Source organism: Myotis davidii, unplaced genomic scaffold, assembly GCF_000327345.1.
Source record: "Myotis davidii unplaced genomic scaffold, ASM32734v1 scaffold221, whole genome shotgun sequence".
Lineage (NCBI taxonomy): Eukaryota > Metazoa > Chordata > Mammalia > Chiroptera > Vespertilionidae > Myotis > Myotis davidii.
Genome location: NW_006293349.1, coordinates 3,875,270 through 3,897,322, shown reverse-complemented (window position 1 = coordinate 3,897,322; position 22,053 = coordinate 3,875,270). Strand labels below are relative to the sequence as shown.

The following is a 22,053-nucleotide window of genomic DNA, read 5'->3' as shown; positions in this document are numbered from 1 at the left end:
ACGGGATCCCTGGTCGGGGTGCGCATGCGAGAGGCAACTGATGGATGTTTCTCTCTCACATCAATGTTTCTCTCCCTATCTTCCTCTCCCTCTCTCTCTCTCTCTCTCTCTCTCAAATAAATAAAAAATACTTTAAAAAATAGTATAAAGCCGAAACCGGTTTGGCTCGGTGGATAGAGCGTCGGCCTGCAGACTAAAAGGTCCCGGGTTCGATTCTGGTCAAGGGCATGTACCTGGGTTGCGGGCACTTCCCCAGTGGGGGATGTGCAGGAGGCAGCTACTCGGTGTTTCTCTCTCATCGATGTTTCTAACGCTCTATCTCTCTCCCTTCCTCTCTGTAAAAAATCAATAAAATATATATTTTTAAAAAAAATAAATAAATAAAATAAAAATAGTATAAAGACTTAAAAAGATAAAATGGGGAGAAAATCCTCCATGACTACAAGTTAGGGAAATATACCTTCAATCATATAAAGCACTAGCCATAAAGGGAAGATTTTGACATCATTCAAATTAAAAACTTCTGTTTCTTGACCCTGTGAGATAGTGACAGGACAAGCCACAGGGCAGAAGGCCTGTACACAGAAACACGGACACACGGAAAGGCAGCGTCTCTCCTGCCCCCCTTCCACCCGCCACACGTGGAGGGCTTGTTTTTTATTTTTGTTGTATTGTTGCTCTTTTTTTTTTTTTTGAGATGCATACATGTGGTAACTACTGAAAGGTGACATCTTTGATACTTACAAAAATAAAAAGTGCTAATTTGGTTTTGACTCTACAGTGATCAATTTTCCATAAGATGTTTTTGTCTTCTACGTTACATGAGGGAGTAAGTTAGGGAGAAATGCAAAAGGGAAGTGAAAAAATAGCCTGGTGATTCTTTGCTCTTAGAAAAGGAGGAAAGTGAGTAATTTAACCTGACAAGACCAGGGAGAAGCTGATTCTGAAAGGGAAGGTAAAAGAAGTTTAAGCAGGAAAGAAAAATGAAAAAGTGTGCCCCGTGGAGCTGAGAAATGTTGGAAGATAGCATCACCAAGAGGAACTCCTGTAGCAGTGAGAAAAACCAGACCAAATGGTGATTCTTGGGAGGCAGATGGAAACGCTAAGTGGGAACAGGAACAACAGGAACACATTAACAACGTTCTAACTAGAAGGGATCTGAAGTTGTCAGCATGCAGAAATCAGAAGTTTGGTGCCCTGTGCATAAGTAGAATTGCTTTAATTTATTTACCTTATGAGTTTCTGTCAATTCATTTCCTCCTTTTAGGGGAGCGGGCCGAACCTGGCAGTTGGACATCCCCCAAGGGGTCCTTAGCCGCTGCACTTGCCAGCCCGAAGCCCGCTCGCTGCTCCTTAGCGCTGCCTCAGAGGCGGGAGAGGCTCCCACCACCGCCCCTGCGCTCGCCAGCCGTCAGCCTGGCTTCTGGCTGAGTGCACTGACCACCAGGGGGCAGCTCCTGTGTTGAGCATCTGCCCCTGGTGGTCAGTGTGCATCATAGCGACTGATTGTTCCACCGTTCAGTCAATTTGCATATTAGGGTTTTATAATATAGGATACTTTTACAAAAAAAAAGTGCTAATTGACATTCATCATCTAACAAAATCATGGCCATAAAAGTGTTTACACCCAATAATCTCATTTCTTTCCTAGAAAGACCCCTTGGTCTACTCATCTGTATAACCTACTTTTGATTAATTGCTAATTTCCCACTTTGTAGATTGTTATTTTATTTTTTTCTGTTATTGATCTTTTGGCCATTTCACGGGTAGTTGGCACGTCCTTCAGAGAGGGGGGCAGAGTAAATGCATTTGTCTACATTTATTGTGCCTCCCGTTAATCCTACCTTGGAATGAGGCTAATCATAATGAAGTGTAATGCTGTGACTAAAATGATGGTGTTGATCAAATTAGACTTGTAAACCAAGAAAACACAGACACCAGCAGGGGCCTGGCAGGTAAGGCGAGTGGTGGACGCTAAGGCAACTGTGGTAATACATGCTCCCCTGGAGGGTTAGAGTGTTTAACTTCTATAACACACCCAGCTAGTCAATAGGAACAGCACCAAACAGGGACCAGAAGAAAGGCGTTAAGCAGACCATGAAGCACATAGTTAACTAGTGAGTAGCTGTGGTTCATAATGACTAACTCTTCACCTAAAACCGGCCCTAAGCCTAAAGTAACATGATTTTTGAAGACAGAACAATATGCCTCAAAGAAGTCTACATTCACAATATGAGTTTCTGTGGTTTTATAATAGTTGGGACAAATCCCAAATGATTTCCATATTTATTGGGATATCATTTTTTAATTTGCAAACAGCAATGTTTCTTTATGATGCACAGATTTAAGCTTTTATGTTGCCTCTGCTCCCTTTTTTCCAGGGAAAATTTCATGGAAATCCAATGCATGTAGCTGTAGTTATTTCAAATTGCTTAAGGGAAGAGAGGAGAATATTGGCTGCTGCCAACATGCCCGTTCAGGTAAGATTTTCTGAACTTGTGATCTTGTTATCTCCTTGGGCCCAATTTTTCTGAACCGAAAGTCTTTTCTCGCAAATGCGCTTCTTCTCTGTGTTAGTGGCGCCACCATCCTGCAGGCCACTTGTCATCAAGACCTGGGGTCCTTTTGAGTGAGATCCTTTTCTCTGCTTCTTTATTGAGATGATTACCAAGTTTTCCCAGCATTTGTTTGTAGAATCTTATCTATACATTATTTTCTTTCTCTACGGGTCACGCTCTGGCCCATGGTGTTACAACATTGGTTCAAGAATATAGTTAACTACCGCCCTAGCTGGTGTGGTTCAGTGGGTAGAGCATCGGCCCTCGGACTGAAGGGTCCCAGGTTAGATTCTGGTCACAGGCATGTCCCTCGGTTGCAGACTCAATCTTTGGCCCTGGTTGGGCATGTGCAGGAAGCAAACACATTTAATATCAGGTTATTAGAGTGGCCGCACTTGGAGGAGTTGGTCAGCCTTTCTATTGAACAAAGCTAACGTTCTGACACATTCTTTCATAAACTCCCTTCCTTCCAGTATATAATAATTCTCATGCTGTCAGATTCATCTGAAGTTAAGTCTAATTCTAAATTTAAGTCTAACTTAATGTAGTTTCACTATACTAATTTTTAAATTACATGTATTAGTTTTAGAGAATTTCAAAAGTAATACAGATTATAGCAAATTAAGAAAAAATTTTAACTATAAAATAATCTATAACTTTACTATTCATGGATAACACACAACATTGCGGGGGGATGTTCTTCCAATACATGTACTTGAGTATACATGTCTGTACATATGTCCATATATTTCTAAATATACATACATATATAAGCAATAGAGATCATAAATATATGGTGTTTCATAATCTCTATTTTTAACACCATGACACTACTTATATGTCATTGAATATTTTTCTACAGCATGATTTTTAACGGTTATAGAGTATTTCATATCATATCGATCCAAACCTCAGTTCAAAGTAAACTCCACATACCACGTTCATCATAAACCTTGTTTTGTCCACACCACTGAAATTTCAAGACCTTCTTTTCCCAGGGACCTCTGGAGAAATCCTTGCAAAGCTCTTCCGTTTCGGAAAGACAGAGGAACGTGGAGCACAAAGTGGCCGCCATTAAGAACAGCGTGCAGGTGAGTGAGCTGTGGGTGCCCAGGAGGCTGGCTCCGGTCCCCGCGCTGCTCCTGGCTCCGGGGTCCAGAGTGCGTGGGCTCAGAAACACGGCGGCTTGTCAGTGAGATCGATGCTCTCACACCCTGTGTTCCTATTAGAAAAGATGGCTTTGGGGAAAGAAAGCTTTCTAACGTCAGGTACTGGAGGCTGGGTCTGCCCGCCACTCTCCCTCCCGGGAGCCATGTGGCCTCAGGCAAGTAAGCCGGTCACAGCGCAGACCCCTGCTTCCCCCTCTGTGTGGGGGTCGCTGGCAGAGGGCTGCTGTGAGGCTGCGGAGCTCGCACATGAAGAGCCCAGGTCCTGACGCTCAGTACCTGCTGTGTCTGAGCAGAAAAACAGCAGCAGGTTTAGCGAAGAGAAAAGTAAAACTCTCAGGGAGAGAAACAGGAGACACGGAGGAAGCATTTTTTCTAAGACGTAGAGAGGGAAAAACGTATACTGAATTATCATACACTGCGGCGGCTTGGAAAGGAGACTCCCAGCAACATGATCCTTGGTACATGGAACAGAATTACATGGAACTAACGGGGGAAGGGTGCATATTCTCGGGTGGAAAAGGAGATTGGTGGCATCATTTGACACTCACTGAGAAACAAGAGGACAAGTTTCCAATTGGGTGGAGACAATGGGTGAGCAAATTCAGCCTGTTTCTCCCAGTGACACTCAGCTTTCCTGGGAATGGGCTGCCTGTGATGTAGGTTCTATACGGTTAGTCTACGATATTACTGGAAACCAGAAGAACAAACAGTGTATTTTGAAATACGGGTGATGTTTCATTGACATGCTGAATTCTAACAACTGAGGGAACATGTGTTTGTTGTTTTCTTTTTGTAAAAAGATAACAGAACAAGACACCAAATATTTAGAAGACCTGCAAGATGAATTTGACTACAGGTATAAAACGATTCAGATGATGGGTGAGTTTCTGTTTCATCTGTAATTCTACACAGGAATGACACAACCATGGGTTTTATCAGATTATCAAAGGGGTCCACGATCCTAAAGCGATTTAAGGGCTGGGAACTTCATTAAGCCTTACAGTTCATTGAAAGCAGCCTCATCCTAAATTTCATATGTGAACTATCAATTCTGAGAATCTACATATATATAAAAGCCTAAGCGACGGTTACAACCAGTTGACTGAATGACTGGCCAACTGGTTGCTATGATGCACACTGACTACCAAGGGGCAGACACTCAACACAGGAGCTGTCCCCTGGTAGTCAGTACGCTCCCACAGCCAACCTCCCGCAGCCGGCCAACCTCCCGTGGTCCCTCCCCCTGGTGAGATGGCCCCCGATCAGCCCCAATCGCTGGTCAGGCCGAGAGACCCCACCAGGCACAAATTCGTGCACCAGGCCTCTAGTTAGAATATAACAGAATACATTAAATGATAAACTTACTTTGAACTTAATATATTGCAATTAGAGTTCATTTAATATCTTTCAGTGCTCAATGAGAATTATGAAGAATGAAAATAATCATCTTACAATTTAAATCAAGTATTGACTTTGTTGGTTCTAAGTGCAGTGAAATGAAAGATACATGGAAAATAAGTTCTATCCTTGGTTGTGAAGATGGGAAAATGTTAGCTAAGGGAGTTTTGAATTGATAAAATGCTACATAACCAAGATTTTGCTACACAGTTAGCAGTTAGTGAATTTGTAAATTAAAGCAACCAAGGCCAGGCTGGAGTGGCTCAGTGGTTGAGTATCAACCTGTGAACCAGGAGGTCACAGTTCGATTCCCGGTCAGGGTACATGCCCGGGTTGCATCCTCAATCCCTAGTGTGGGGCGTGCAGGAGGCAGCCAATCAATAATTCTCTCTCATCGTCGATGTTTCTATCTCTCTCTCTCCCTCTCCCTTTCTCTCTGAAATGAATAAACATATATTGTAAAATAAATAAAGCAGCCAGGGTGCCTTTTGGGGTGTCTGCTGTTTTATAGGGCATTTGACACACTGTTGTCCTGGTGCTCTTTTTCAAATACATGATTCAGATCAACGTTCCTGTGTCCACCTTTCATAGATGTGAGTGGTTGGTAGAAACCATCGCGTGCTCTATACCAATAAAATTTGATGTTTAAATTAAATAATACAATTTTCCTTGCACATCGTCCATTTAGGAGGATAAATCCTTTTGGTTTGTCTTCTGTCCGAGATGTTTTGAAAACCTTCATCTCTTTCCCACTTCTAGTTTTACTGTGAGGCTAGCCTGTTTTGCCAAGAAAAAGGGAAAGTGAAGGATTTAGTCTTTGTTATTAGTTCATGAGATCAAGGAGACAAAGCACTAACTCCACCAGGCAGTGTCTCGTAACTCCTGGGTACAAGGTGGGGCATCAGGAGGAGTCAAATACGATATAATCGTGGGCACAAGGGCCCCCTTCCTTTCCTGCTTCTGCCAGCCAACCCGGATTATCATCAACGTAGAGGTGGCTGATAAGGAATCCATGATACAGATGTTTGTGTCTTCTCTCCCCGACCCCCAAAAGGAACATGATGGAAGCGTGGTCTTCTCCCAAGGGCTGCAACACAGAGCTCCTCTCCTCGTGCTGGGGTGGGATCCTTCCTGGCACAAGGAACAGACTTACAATCACGCTCCCCTCCCTAATGGCCCCCTTGGGCTCCTGCACCTGAGGAGGGCAGAGACCATGGTCTCGGGGAGTCTCTCAGCCTGCTCTCTTTGTCTCCGCAGATCAGGGTGACAAGAACAATGCCCTGATGAGCCAGGAGGTGCTGACTCTGCAAGAAATGCTCAACAGCCTGGACTTCAAGAGGAAGGTCAGTGATGAGCTGTAGCTTGGCCTTTTGGCTGTTTTTCTCCTTTTCCTGCATCTAATCCCACTGACCAGAATTTATGCTGAATGAGCCAATGGCAGCGTTTCTAGGAAAAGGGCCATACTGTCCACTGTGCTTCTACGTTTACAAAGCGGGCCTGCGAGTCTGACATGCTTGCTCTAGGGCAGTGATGGCGAACCTTTGAGCTCGGAGTGTCAGCATTTTGAAAAACCCTAACTTCACTCTGGTGCCGTGTCACATAGAGAAATTTTTTGATATTTGCAACCACAGTAAAACAAAGACTTATATTTTTGATATTTATTTTATATATTTAAATGCCATTTAACAAAGAAAAATCAACCAAAAAAATGAGTTCGCGTGTCACCTCTGACACACGTGTCATAGGTTCGCCATCACTGGGCTAGAGTCTGTTTCTCTTGCTTACGTGGCACATTGACTGTAGCTACCAGCAAGGCCAGGGTGAACATCTCACCTGCTTTCTATTCGCCACTATTTCAGACGTGGCTCTTTTAGCTGCTGTGCATCATGTGCTGCGATGGGCCCCGCTACATATGTGTAACTAAAACACGTAAACTATTCCTCGAAGACACCAACATTTTCCTGGAAAGTTAAGTGTTCCAGTTTCCAGGCTGAAAAATGAACTTGCACTGGATTTCAAGATAGTTTACTGAAGTCTGAATTTTTCAATCTAACCTCCTCCCAGCGAGAGGAGGGACTTCTTTCTGGCTCAGTGAACTATTTTAAAAGAGGGAGGAGCATCTCTACTTTAATTTTCAATAAATCCTATTTTATTAAATAGGATAAATCAGTATTTTATTTCTGAACGTTCCTATCCATTTTTTTATGCAGGAATTTGTGTTAGCACAAGTAAATATAAAACTTATTTTACCCTAAATTATAAACTTAAACAATTACATATCAGATTTTAAACATGCAGATGGTTAATCCAAGATAAACTTAATGTTTTATGCATAATAAAGGCATACTACATAACTTCAGGAATAAGATTTTAAGGAGAGAGAGAACCTCGGAAATAATTGCATAGATCAGAAGACCAAGTTCCAGCAGAGTTCAGTGGTTTATCCAGATTCACACAGCTTGTGGCAAAACCAGGGTAGGAATGCCTAGGCCTTTAATAGTTATACTTCTCCACTATACCTTCCAAAACCCAGGTAAGTACTAACAACAACTAACATGGAAAGGCTCACATTTTCATCAGTACATTTTAAAATAAATGCATAAACATGCGTACAAGAATATTAATTCAATGTATAAATCTTTTTAAAAGCAGATATATGGCTTTATTCAATACTAGAGGCTCGGTGCACGAAACTTGTGCACGGGTGCGGTCCCGAGGCCTGGCCGGCGATTGAAGCACAAGCGTCTGGTGTGGAAGGGCATGTCCCAGCTGACCTCTGGGCCCTGGGCAGCACCTGGTCCCCTGGGCCCCTGTGCATCCTCCTCCACCTGAGTCATCGAGCCCCTGCACAGCTCCCTTAGTGCCTGGAAGCCGGGCGGCAACCCGCCCCCCCCACCGCCACCACTGGTTGCCATCTGCGGGGCAATTGGTGGGGCAATCGGGCCCAGCTTGCATCTGCCTTGGCCTGGTGCCACCCGCTCACCTGCTCCACTGTCCCGCCATGTTCCTGCTCTGGTCGGGCCCCACTGGAGCCAGCAGCACCTCCACTGCCGCCCGCTGCCAGCGCCCAGTCGCCAACGCCGGCCATGTTCTGCGCTGCCCCTGGTGGTCAGTGCACGTCATAGCGAGTGGTCGAACTCCCGGACAAGGGGACAATTTGCATATTAGGCTTTTGTTATACAGGATTGTCACAGGACTCACACATTCTGTGATAGTCTCAGCGTATTTATTAAGAGAATGTTCCCTGGGACTGGGCTTTTCTCTTCATGACATTATTTGACTGTAAGACCTTCCTGGTTGGCAGAGGCAGTGGGATGGCGAACAGAAGGTGGTATGGGTGAGACACATCATTCTATAGGTGGGGTTAGAGTGACTTAGTTGTGTCTCATGAGCACCTCAGCCGTGTTCTCTGTTTCCAGGAAGCGCTGGGCAAGCTGACCCAAATAGTCGGCGAGTCAGACCTGCTGATGAGCAGCCTGCTGGCGGAGGAGCTGCAGGACTGGAAGCGGCGGCAGCAGGTCGCCTGCATCGGGGGTCCACTCCACAGCGGGCTGGACCAGCTCCAGAACTGGTGAGACACTTGACTTCCGTTTCTAGAGAAAACCACAGGATGTACCCAAGTTCAGCCTCGCTCAGCCGGAGAAAGCCGCTTGGGCCAGAGTGCCAGCTCCCCCAGGGTGGGTGGTGGACTAGCAGGGGCTGCTCCTCAGTTGAAAACCAACAGATGTCATGATATACATGTTCTTCAATTTTATTCCCTTGTGGAGAAAAAGAGAGCATCGTAGAAATTTATAAAATGCATAAGAATTGCTTAATTTTCTTATATACTTAATCTTACAAGCCCTAGCCAGTTTTGTTCAGGGGATAGCGCATCCTCCTGCGGAGAAAGGGTCCCGGGTTTGATTCCGGTCAAGGGCATGTACCTCAGTTGCAGGTACGTCCCCGGCTAGGCCCTGGTCGGGGCGCATGCAGGAGGCAACCAATCGATGTCTGTCTCACATCGGTATTTCTGTCTCTTCCCCTCTCTCTAAAAATCAATGGAAAAATATCCTCGGGTGGGGATAAACAGACAAAGAAACAAATAAGACTCAGGAAGTTTTGAAGCCAGCAATCCATACGCTTTCTTAGGGACGTCAGAAGCATGGCTTCAGGAGCTTGAAAAGACACCTCTGTTTTGAAGGTGGACCTTAAGACGTCCAGCTCCGCCTGAATCTGTGTTCCCAGAGCAATGCATTTCTGTATTTTCATGGAAAGCCTCCCGGGACCAGGACAGCGTCTGCGCTCGTGATCAGAGGCGGCGCTTGGTGTTAGCAGAAAAAGTGGGTTCCCCCTTCACCAGGGGAGGAATCAAGCCAGCTGGAGGAAAGGAACCGTAGAAAATGTAATTAAAAAGAAGGAAAATGGCCAACAGAATCTAACACTGTCTTCGGAGGGTTCAGCTCAGTACAGTGCGATCCGTGGGGACCGGGACACTGGCACGGGAAGCGCTGCCCCGCAGGCACATCCCACAAGAAAGGAGCTGGGCTCCTGCAGAGATGCACACGTTTCCCGAGGGAGAGACAGCGGTTCTCTGACCTCCCTGTGCTCTGTTGTTGGGAAAACAAGGTGAACAGCAAAGGCAGCAGTGAAATGGGGGGTCAGCCATGCTCCCTGCAATGCCGCGTGGGGCATGGACGTTATGTGGGAAGAGCTGCGGTCAGGGCTACGTGGATGGGTCAGGGCTAAGGGGACGGGTCAGGGCTAAGGGGACGGGTCGGGGCTAAGGGGACGGGTCAGGGCTATGCGGACAAATGTGCCCAGTCTGAGGGCTAAGGGGACGGGTCGGGGCTAAGGGGACGATGGGTCAGGGCTAAGGGACGGGTCAGGGCTAAGGGGACGACGGGTCAGGGCTAAGGGGACAGGTCAGGGCTAAGGGGACGGGTCAGGGCTAAGGGGACGGGTCGGGGCTAAGGGGACGGGTCAGGGCTATGCGGACAAATGTGCCCAGTCTGTCGAAGGCAGCCTCCTGGGTAGATAGCGGAGGCCCCTTCCCTCTCCATCATCCCAGTCTCCCTCTTAGGCCCCGGCCCACACTCCCCTCTGCACGTCTGAGCTGGGGTCAGGGCGGAGTGAGGAGAACACATAGATACCTTTCTCCAGGGATCTCCATCGATAAGTCCCAGGCTAATCCTAGGACTTACAGCAAACATACATGCTCGTTTTATACTGTGTTTCTTCTTCAGGATTCTACACACAACATGCTTCACATCATGTATTTTTAAAGCTCTCAGTATGCTCTTCCATTGCTCCTTGGTGAGTGTCAAATTCTTAACATACATGTTCCACAGACCGGTCTGTGTTAAGCAGAGGGTCATTACAAGGCATTTCTTGTCCATAACTGAAGGTACACATTAGAAAATGTTGAAAATATTTAACATTGTCTCACGCATCTTAGAGGAAAACACGGATTAAGGAAAAAAAACATGTGAGCAGCTGTCACTGACCTTTCAGGGGCGTATGTGATTGATTTCGTTCAACATGTGACTGTTTGCTAAGTACAGTGAATAGTTAAAATAGTAGAAAAATAGTAGATGACGTGGGGACATGACCTGTGCTCATCCTGTGCTTCCGTAGCTTCACGCTGTTGGCGGAAAGTCTGTTCCAACTCAAACGGCAGCTGGAGAAGCTGGAGGAGCAGTCGTCCAAGGTGACGTACGAAGGGGACCCCATCCCCCTGCAGAGGCCACACCTGCTCGAGAGGGTCACCTTCTTGATCTGCAGCATTTTTAAGAAGTGAGTGTTCTCGTCGAATGCCTCCGCACCCCCAGGCCTTGGGGTGGTAGGGACACCCTCTGGGGGTTTGGCATTGAGGTGAAGGGGTGGTAGGGAACTGAACAGTGAGCCTTGGGGTGAGCTGAGTAAAGCTCCAGAGAGTTCCGGAAACAGGTCTGTTCTTCACTGCTCATCAGCACTCCCCCCACCCCCAAACCGAGTCCGTTTTCCATGAACCAAGCACGTCACCCACCTGAAGTTGATTTGTCAACATTTAGAAAAAGAGGATTTCAAGGATTTCTCAAGTGCATGTCTAAGAAATGAAGGCTGGAGAACATGTGTTTGTTTATAAGCTCATCCAAAAGAAAAAGAAAAAACTAGTATGTACCAGAAAGCCTACTGTCTACTTCAAAAATGGCATGAAATTAACTTTCTATGTTATGTTTAGTAGAATAAACATAGAGGGGGGCTTTTCCTCTTCACTCAGTTTTAACTATTAAGAATGAATTACTGGCCCTGACCGATTTGGCTCAGTGGATAGAGCATCGGCCTTTGGACTGAAGGGTCCCAGGTTCGATTCCGGTCAAGGTCATGTACCTTGGTTGCAGGCACATCCCCAGTGGGGGGGCGTGCAGGAGGCAGCTGATCGACGTTTCTCTCTCATTGATATTTCTAACTCTCTATCCCTCTCCCTTCCTCTCTGTAAAAAATCGATAAAATATATATATTTTTTAAAAAGAATGAATTACTGTTGTCACGCAGGGATGGGCTCCAGGCCATTTTCCCTTTCCTGGGAGTTATTTGTGAGGTGTCTTTGGAGAGAGCTTCGCTTCGCTGGGGGTTGAGTGTCTTCTGTGTGGGAAACGTGGACCTTAGGGGAGGACAGCATCCTGTTCCTCTGTGGTTTGTAGCCTGTCGATCTGTTCAGTGTTTTCAGGTGACACTCGACTTCCTTTGAATCTAGCTCGTTTGTGGTGGAGCGGCAGCCCTGCATGCCCACCCACCCGCAGAGGCCGATGGTGCTGAAGACGCTCATCCAGTTCACGGCGAAGCTGAGGTAGGCACGGCGCGTCCCAGCATCTCGCGTGTGCGTGCAGCCACAGTCACTGTGTGGCCGGGGCCAGGGCCTCCCCCTGGGCCTTCCTCCACCTGCTCTTCAGTGAGCGCCTCCTGCTTGCCCGGCGCTCAGCTGTGGTCAGCGCCACAGGAACGTGGAGGTGAGGGCCCTGCTGGTAGAAAGTGTGACGATGGGGGGCCTTAGCATGGCAGCCTGAAGTCATAGCGTCGAGCACCATGGAACGAGTGGCTGGAAAGCTTACCGGGAGCGAAGACCAGAGATGGAGAAGGCACTGGGGTCACCGGGGAAGGCCCTGAGGGGAGCGGGGGGTAGCGGAGGAGAGGAGAGCAGGCTCGCGGGGAGGAAGCCAGGAAATACGACTTCTGAGGTCTGTTTCCTGAGCCTGTGAGCAGGAAGAGAGCTGATGAAGAGGATAGGTGGGGACAGACTAGGGAAAGCTTCGAATGTCCATCCCAGGAAAGACATGGCACGGTCTCCCCTGCGCTACCCCGTGACCAGCCTAGGAGCTTTTCTGAGAAAACACTCAACACCACGTTTTTCGGTGTATACTTACTTATGGGTATGACTTCTGTGTTATGGTTGCTTTAGCGATGTATCTGATCCTTTCCAGTAGCAGGAGCAACCAAAATGTAGCGTGTCCCTAAGGCACTTAATGAGTTTGACTTTAAGCTTTCAAAGATTTTGCATCATGCTTCAGTCTCCAGGGCCCCCCAGTTTAAAATCACTGGCCACCATTCGCCTCCAGAAAGCTGAAATCCTGGGCTAATCCAAGAGGTAAAGCTGCCAAGGGGAACTAAGATGCCATACTAGGGTCCCTGATCACATGTCACTACTGGAACTCCCTTCTTATTTTATTCTTTCCGTTCTATTCTATATAAAAAAGCCCAGCGACTGAATGGCGGAACGACCAGAATGACCAGTCGGCCAGTCGCTATGATGCTCACTGTCCACCAGGGGGCAGATGCTCAATGCAGAAGCTGCTCCCTGGTGGTCAGTGCACTCCCACAGGGGGAGCGCCGCTTAGCTGACAGGGTCCATAGCCTCTTGGCTGAGCCAGATGAGCGCTCCCACAGCGGGTGGATCCCCGCAGGCCACACCCCTCACCAGTGCATGAGTCCCATGCACCAGGCCTCTAGTTGAGATATAATTAGTGTAAGTACTGTATACATTTAAGGTGTGCAGCATAACGACTTGACATTCAGGAATTGCAAAATGATCATCAGAGTAAGTTTAGTTCACATTCATCACCTCTGCATTTTTACAGGGAAGACGGTTTGTCTTCAATTTGCATTTCAAAAGCCCTCCTCGAAATTCTTGATCATTTCCTTGTGTGAATCTTGCACTAAGACTTAAGAACTAAAACCAAGGCCAAGTCCTTTGTAAAAATGTTATAATTTTCAAAAATCATTTCTTCTTCATCCTCTCATCCGTCTGTAACCCAGAAGACAACAACACTAAATGGAGGTAAAATTAGAGGGGTAGTGAGCATCCTACCTTCCCTTGAGGCGCCCCCATGGATGGTATGTGAAGTCTAAGATACTCTTTAGAACAAAAAGGGGGGTGAGTCGGGACTGCTTCCGCGGAGTTCTGAGTGGAACAGGTCCCTGAATGGCACCACCTGGCACACTGTCTGAACTGGCTGCATGAGACAAAGACCTTGTCCTTCTCTTCTCCCTGACCTTCTCTTCTCCCTGACCGCTGGGCCCCCCTTTGTCTTCTCTGGACCCTGTTCCCCCTGTCTGAATAGATGAACCTTTACTTAGTGTTCAAGTTTGTCCCTTAAACCCCTCTCCACCACAGCACTGCATCCTTCTATTCCAAAGGGAGAGGTCACAGGGGACTCCCTTCCTGCAGAGGGACAGAGAGGGAAACCATCTTGCCTTATTGCATACCAACCCTTGCTACCAGCACTACACGCTTATCATAGTCCAAACCCTGAACTCAGTCCTGTGCCTGGTGCAGGACATTGAAGGAACCTTCACGACATTCTACCCAGCTTTTGTTCGGGCTGTTTAGTATCTGTGATTATATGTCTCTCATGCCCATCAGTTACTCCACCGTTCTCTATATTCCATATATGTGAGTGGACTTCTTCCTTTTATGTATAGCAGTGTCCACACCTCTCCCTTTCCCAGTCTTCACTACCCCAGTACCCCATTCAGCCTAGAGCACGTAATGAATATGTATGAGGAGCTCAATACATGCTGAGTGAACGAATGAAGATTGGGATGAGGGCATAAGTAAATGAATGAGTAAGTGAGTGATTATCTCAGAAACTGAACTGAACCTACAGAGAGAGGGTACAGTTCGGAAGAGATGGGGAAAGCAAAAGAAAAAAGGGCCCCTCACCAGATTAAGGAATTAAAGAAAGTTATTCTGACCTGTAATCACTTGATTTGAAATTATGTCTTTTTAAATTATGGACATTTTGCTGTTACTTATATAGAGTATGTTTAAAGATTACAAATGCATTGAAGTGTGAATTTTCCATATTCTACCAGAGGCCTAGTCTTTCTCAATATTTTTACCATAAAACAGTTACCATCAAAACATATAATTTTAGTAAGCTTACAAAATGTGTTCTTAAAATCCTATATAATAAAAGGCTAATATGCAAATCAACCAAACAGTGGAACCACCAGTCGCTATGATGCGCACTGGACCACCAGGGGGCAGACGTGCAATGCAGGAGCTGCCCCCTGGTGGTCGGTGCACTCACCCAGGGGGTGTGCTGCTCAGCCAGAAGCTGGGCTCATGCGGGGAGCGGGCCTAAGCCTCCAGGCGGACATCCCTCAAGGGGTCCTGGACTGTGAGAGGACGCAGGCCAGGCTGAGGGACCCCCCCCCCACCACCCCTCCAGTGCACGAATGTTGTGCACCAGGCCTCTAGTACAAGAATAAAATGAAGCCATATCAATAGACTTTGATTTTTCTTATGTTTATACATTTAACCCAAATTTTGGCTTGAACCAAAATATATAGCTATTTTTCTGACCTAACCAAGGTTTTATCCAACACACATCAACTACAGCAGTGATGGCGAACCTATGACACGCGTGTCAGAGGTGACACACGAACTCATTTTTTTGGTTGATTTTTCTTTGTTAAATAGCATTTAAATATATAAAATAAATATCGAAAATATAAGTCTTTGTTTTACTATGGTTGCAAATTTCAAAAAATTTCTATATGTGACATGGCACCAGAGTTAAGTTAGGGTTTTTCATATGCTGACACGCTGAGCTCAAAAGGTTCGCCATCACTGGCCTACAGCCATATGGAAACACTTCCCAAATGCTTGTCAGTATATTAAGTGGCTGATGTCAGTGTTAGTAGCATGGAGAACTAAAGAGGAATTGGACGTGTTTAAAACACACTAACACAGGGAGATAATGCAATCTGATTTATATGGATATGCTATAAATATATCTAAATCTCTAAATGTAAAAAAAAAAAAAAAGGCTTTTAGGACTTGTGATTTTTACCTTTGATTCTTTGTGTCTTTCCAGACTACTAATAAAACTGCCAGAACTAAATTATCAGGTAAAGGTGAAAGCATCGATTGACAAGTAAGTACCTAATTTCATTTTGAAACAGGAAAATCTAAGACTCTTTAAAAAGAACTGTTCCCATTTTTTAGAGTAATTTCAAATGTTTACATTTATTTCTCTAACATTACTTATCGGTGCACTTCAAATATTGGACTTTGAAGTTCAACCATTTAACAGAACGCCAGTGAAGGCTTATTTGTAAAAGTTTGCTCTAAAGGCTGGGGATGAAGGTTTGCCTACTATCCTCTCAAGTGTTATGAAAAGTTTTCCCAGGTCTATTACGTAGCTTATTTTTAAAAAAATCTTCTTGTGTTTACAGGAATGTTTCCACTCTAAGGTAAGCCCTGTACGTTGGAACTCTTTGTTGTTGTCATAAATCTGTTTTCCCGGAGACCCTGTAAACGGCTGAGATTTCTTCCCCAGTAACCGCAGGTTTGTGCTGTGTGGAACGCACGTCAAAGCCATGTCCATCGAAGAATCTTCCAATGGGAGCCTCTCGGTAGAGTTCCGCCATTTGGTGAGTGCCTACCTGTACACAGTCAGCTTATACGAGCTTTCCCTTCTTTCTCAAATCAAACACATCTTTACTAATAGGCTTGGAACCCCATGCATGTTGTTTCTTCATGTCTCTCAGGTGAGATTAAAGGGTGTGTTGAGCTATAACAACATGCTGTCATTGAAGAATTAAAAATGGTAGAAGGGCCGAAGCCGGTTTGGCTCAGTGGATAGAGCGTCAGCCTGCGGACTGAAAGGTCCCAGGTTCGATACCAGTCGAGGGCATGTACCTGGGTTGCGGGCACATCCCCAGTAGGAGATGTGCAGGAGGCAGCTGATTGATGTCTCTCTCATCGATGTTTCTGACTCTCTATATCTCTCCCTTCCTCTCTGTGAAAAATCAATAAAATATATTTTTTTAAAAAAATGGTAGAAGGAACACCGAAGCTAAACTCAGGTCTGAGTTCTTACCAGGGAAGTAGTACCTAAACACACTGAGTGGCCAGATTATGATGACCACCCCATCAGAACAATGAAGTGAATTAGTTATGCAAATAGTAATAATAATAAAACCTTGAGAGCATTTGCTTAGGAAGTTTTCAATATTCAGTATTTTTGGAAGTGTCAATGAGTACTGATGGGGTGGTCATCATAATCTGGCCACTCAGTGTATACTTAGTAATTGGTCCCTAGATTTGGGTAATAATGACAAGAGTAATCCATCTTATAACGGACAGCCATTCCTGGGTTCGTTTTTTAAATGCCCCCGAGAAATGTCATCATGGAACAGCAGGTCTGGCTGCAGGCACGTCCACTTGAGACCGGTGGGCTGGGGGAACAGGGTGCTCCTGGCATGACAGCTGCGGTTCGCCGTGGCATGTCTAGAAAGCCCTGACCAGCCGCGTCCTGTTGCTTCTGGTGCTCACCACTTCCTCTCCCCCGAGAGCCCTCTTCTCGCTTCTCTTTCTCGTGCTTCGTTTTTAGATCCCAAGGACCCTGTGGCTGGTCTCGCCAGAAACGTGTTACTCATCTGGCTTGTTAACGTTTAGGAAGTCTCTTCCCTGGATGTTGGGACGTCTCAGAATCAGCCTCAAAAGGCCTCGTTTCTAACATACAAAATTGACGTTCACAGAACGGTCTCTGCCTACACACGTTCATGCTGGCTTTGTTTTTAGTTTGGTTTTGGTTCGCTCTTCAGTACTGAAGGGGGCATTTCCTTTTAGCTGAATTCCTACCACGTGAGACTGTTAAATGAAATGCAACGAGGGGTCACATGTTGTACATCCTTCTAGCTAGCACTTGTTTTTTTGCTTAGGATTCATTTCGGTCCTCAGGGAATTTTTAATAATGGACAGTGTTTGCTAATAAATTAGTAAAGCGGTAAAAGCCCAAACCTTAGTTTCTACACTGCTCTTCTAGTGGCAAAGCATTTTCATTATGTATTTTTGCATAATAACTTTAATCACTTTCAATATAAAAGTCGATTTAGAATATCAGAGATGCAAAATTTTTAAATTAAAGCATCACCTGTAATCCCGCCACCTGGAGGTAACACTGTTTACACCCTTATTTTTGTTTTCATTATTTTAAAAATCAGATGAGATTGTGCACACTGTGTCATTTGCTTCCTGTCTGTTTTAGTAAGTGATCCAGAGCATGAACATTTTTGTGTCAGAAAGTCTCCCTGTCCCCTAACGGTACCTAGTCCTTCCTGGACAGCTGACCCATCATTCCTTTCCCAGCCCTCTGTGCCCGGCGGGGCTTCACAGGCGTGGGAATCCCACGGCTTAGCTCGGATGGCCCCTTCGAGGTACAAAGGAGGGCCGAATACGTTCAAGCACATCCAGCATGATCGCCTCTTTCCAAAATGTTGGCTGAAACAGACAGGCTTAGTGGTCTGCCAACCTCCTCACTGCGCTCGATGGAAGTTTCCGAACTGGCGCCGAACAGGAAGCTGCTTCCTGTGATGTGGGCAGCTGTCGGGTCCCATGAGTTGGAAGACATCGGGGTTACTTTCAAAATTGTGACCAAGAAAATCATTAAAGTAGGTGATTTTGATATGCAGCTGATAACGTGTCTCCATGTAAACACTGTTTTCTTTTTCTAAGCAACCAAAGGAAATGAAGTCCACTGCCGGAAGCAAAGGAAATGAGGTAGGAAATGTTTTCTTCTAGAGTTTTTCTAGGAAATAATTCTATAATATCTTATTTTTATAAAGCCCTTAAACTGCCTCTTATATTTTTACTAGAGGCCCGATGCACGAAATTCGTGCAAGAGTAGGCCTTCCTTCCCCCCGCTACTGGCACTAGCTTCCCTCTGGCACCTAGAACCCGGCTTTCCCTCCAGCCGCCAGCAGGCACCCCAGACCTGGGCTTCCCTTGCAGCCCTAGCTTCGTCCAGAAGGTCATCTGGAAGGACATCCGGAAGGATGTCCAGTCTAATTGGCATATTATGCTTTTATTATTATAGATATAAAGTCAAATTCATGTTTCTCTGATTACAAATGTAAAGCTTGATCATTGCAGACAATATAAGAAATTTTGTTTAACAAGGAGGAAATTACAGATAATAATACCCTCCTAAGAAAACGACTATTAACATTTTGGTTCACATCATTCTAGACTTTTTGTATATATTTTATATAGACACATTGCTTCATAACCTACTTTTTTTCCACATAGCGATATGTGGTGAACAGTTCCCATGACGTTGAACACTCTTGAAGAACATGGTTTAACGTGATTGTATTGATTTCATTTTACAGGTGTGCCATACTTTCTTGTCACTCCTCCTTTGTTATAAAGTATCTTAAAATTACTCATTTTCTACAAATAAGAGTTAAGTCTCAAATATCATGACAAATTAAATAAAAAGCACAGGTGAAAAACAGTTATTTCATGGTATCAATTACCTTGCTCTTCTATTTAAGGTCTGCATTCCACTGAAAGAATTGATTAAAAGGACAAATGGATGCAGTCCATGTATTCACATTTGAGTCCGTAAATGCTAAAGTGGCTGGGTCTTGGGCTGGCAGTGGTCTTAGAGACCATCGATCCCGTTGGCCCAGATACCGGGCATTTGCCTGTGCCCTACATATTTCGGGTTAGGAAACCTGGGTCTGAGTCTATTCTGGCGATGACGGCACATGCGATCCTTGACAAATGATCTTTTGGAGAAATACTGCATTTTCCCTCTCAGAGATCAGGGTAGTACTGCCCAATGCTCTCTGCTCAGAGATGCTGCAAATGTAAAGCCATCCACACAAGGCAGCTATACAACAATGAGGCTGGTTTCTGGCATGATTGGTGTGTGGCTCCTACCTCCTGGCTTTCTACCTCACAGCTCCTGTGCAACATCTTTGAATTATTTGGAAGGAAAAAGCACTTTATAAACCCTGCATTCAACTGCAATCCATCTAACCCACCCACAGATCCCTCACGACAGATTCCATTCGCCACATTTTTTCTTCCCAGAATGCTTCAGTCTTTTAATCTTGTCAGAAAGATCATTTGGCAAATCTCACAGCCCCACCAAAGATGAGCTAAGGAAGCCTTTTCCCGGGGTAGACCCTTGGTGTAGGGCAGAGCTTCGAACATCCAGATGTCACATGAACAGAGCTTTTGAGTTTAAGAATATTCCAGTAAACGAAAAAAGTGGGAGCTACTCTTCCTACCATATAGAAACCCATAATGGTTTTCCAAATTTCCTGACTGAAACATTAGCACATGATAAATGGAAGCCCGTCTCCCTGGAATTTGGGCGGGAGTTGTGACTGACACTTCATGCGGCCTGACATCCCTGAGTAATATTGACTAAGTCTGAATAGGTGAAGCGCAAGGCTTCTGAACTCTCAGCAGCTCAGCTAAATCAAATGGGAATCATGTAAACATTCAATACTTTGTCATCCTCATGGATGTAAAAACAAAACCTTGGATTTCCCTAGAGACGAAAAGCTATAGAAAAATCAACCAGTCTTATTAACACTGTCTACTTACTAGTATATTAATTTGAATGTATTTCTTCTTACTTTCCAAATAATAACAAAATTGTACAGTATACATCAGAATCCTTTCATTTCTTCCCTTTTGTTTTCAAGTTTACCAGATCAGAGTAATTCTATTTTACACTATTCTTTGAGCTCCCCCTGTTGACAGAATTTTAATATGACTCCTGTGTACGTTGAAAAGAAGCCATAGACTTGAACATTGCTTTCTGTGCTATGGGAACAATTGAAGAGTCACAAAATATATAAAAGTAGGCTCCAAAAGGCAGCAGAGTATTGTAATTATGGCCTATTCCATATTGTTTTCCATGTGCAACAATATCATAGATTATGGCCAGAAATTTAGATGGAAATCACCCTTACCCCAGTCCTATTGACTTAGCAGAGGTTTCCTTTCACGCCAGAAGCCTTAACCATTTGTGAACATATCCCGGGAGCTCAGGGTGTGCTAGTAGGCACTGAGCAGCGGAAACAAAAAGAATATGGTGGCGTCTGTACCTGCCTTTCTTTCGCTTGTGGTTTTCCCCAGGTGGAGCCCTTCATAATATTCAGTATCATAGAAGTATCACAAATGTGGATCTTTTAAACCCCACAATCATCTCAGATGGTTAGAGTGGCCTTTCATACAGACATGAGTGGTCCATCTTACCTGTGACAGTTTCCTGATCTGTAAGGAGTGAAAACTGGGAGCATGAAATGGAATAGGGTCCTGGCGTGGACTACACAGCGTAATAGAGACGGGGAGCGAGGGCCGTGCAGGCTTTGAGAATTAACGATGCTTCCTTTGGCTGGAGCCACTTTCCCCCAGTCATGTGCACTGTAGGTCAGCTGTTGATGGATTTTGTTCTAAACGTGCCTCACAGCTGCGTTAGGGATTTTCAGTAAATATCAGATACTAGTCTGAATCACCGAGGAAACCTCACCATCCATCCCAGTCCAGTGATGTAATCCTAAAGCATGACCTCATTTTCCAAAGTGAATGGACGGCCCTGAGTGTCTGTGGAGGCCCGGGCTCTCACACCTTGGATGGCTGCCGTAACTCAGAGATCTGAGGAAATTACCCATGATGCATGACCACATCATGCTTACATTTAATCATGGAACTTAAACTAGAGGCTAGAATCAGGTAGGAACGAGACCTCAGACTCAAAAAGGCTCCCTTTGGCTGTCTTCCAGCTGTGCCTCCCTACAGGGAATGGTCTTTGGGTTCAGTGGGGTGGGCAATAGGCTAAGGTGACCATTCTCTCCCCAGGCCACAAGGTCCCAGGAGACTGGGAGAAGTTAAAACTGGCCTTTGAGGTCATGTGGCAGCTTAGATGTCAAAGCAGGAGGCTGGCCACACTCCCACAGTTTGTCAACTCGAGTTAGAATGGTTAATGTTTAGACAGACGGTATGTGGTCTCCTGGGCGCTTGCCTCCGGCCTCGCCTGCTCTGCGCTGGCTTGCATCATGCTGCCATTGACCTCAGTGAGAGGGGGAGAGGCACCCGGTAATGGCCAGGAGGTTGCAGGTCGCATAGGGCAGTGAGGTTTTCTATTGTGTAAACTATGTGGGGTTTTGTTCCATTTTGTGCCTAAACACAAGCCAACTACTTTATCTCATGCTCAACCGAAGAAACAGCTGTTTGTTTGTTTGTTTGTTTGTTTGTTTAAACATGGGGGTGGGCTGTGTGTTTGGTGTGCTGAATGTGCTGGGAGTAATTTTTAGGCTGGCCTAAGGGGTTTTTAAGCAGAATTTTCACTAACATTACTTTCCACTAACCCAGTAAGAAGCAGCCCACCTAGTGACTCTAACTACCTGCAGGCAATGTAAGGTATCGATGATCTCACCCAGGGAGACGGAGTCTTTAACTCTGTACTTCCTGCTCCATAACAAACGCCAAGTTTAACACTTGCTGTCAGGAAGTCTTCCTCATGTAACTGTTAGCCATGCCATCCTATGAGAACCAGTTTTGATATTTGAAATGTGATCAGATTGGTTCTGCCTTGTTATTAACGCAGTATTAGACCCCCGTTCCCCCCAGCTGCCTGCACCCCACCCCCCCCCCCCCC

General features: G+C 45.4%; 1 protein-coding gene across 1 annotated transcript in view; it reads left to right on the top strand.

Annotated features, from left to right (window-relative positions):
* The window catches only part of STAT4 (signal transducer and activator of transcription 4), a 75,374-nt gene that overhangs the window by 39,691 nt on the left and 13,630 nt on the right, over positions 1-22,053 (top strand). The window contains exons 3-13 of the mRNA XM_015566115.1: positions 2,382-2,480; positions 3,557-3,649; positions 4,528-4,606; positions 6,383-6,468; positions 8,545-8,696; positions 10,739-10,897; positions 11,841-11,933; positions 15,463-15,522; positions 15,824-15,841; positions 15,928-16,021; positions 18,108-18,152. Of these exons, the coding sequence (XP_015421601.1) occupies positions 2,382-2,480; positions 3,557-3,649; positions 4,528-4,606; positions 6,383-6,468; positions 8,545-8,696; positions 10,739-10,897; positions 11,841-11,933; positions 15,463-15,522; positions 15,824-15,841; positions 15,928-16,021; positions 18,108-18,152 (978 nt within the window). The remainder of the gene's footprint in view (positions 1-2,381; positions 2,481-3,556; positions 3,650-4,527; positions 4,607-6,382; positions 6,469-8,544; positions 8,697-10,738; positions 10,898-11,840; positions 11,934-15,462; positions 15,523-15,823; positions 15,842-15,927; positions 16,022-18,107; positions 18,153-22,053) is intronic.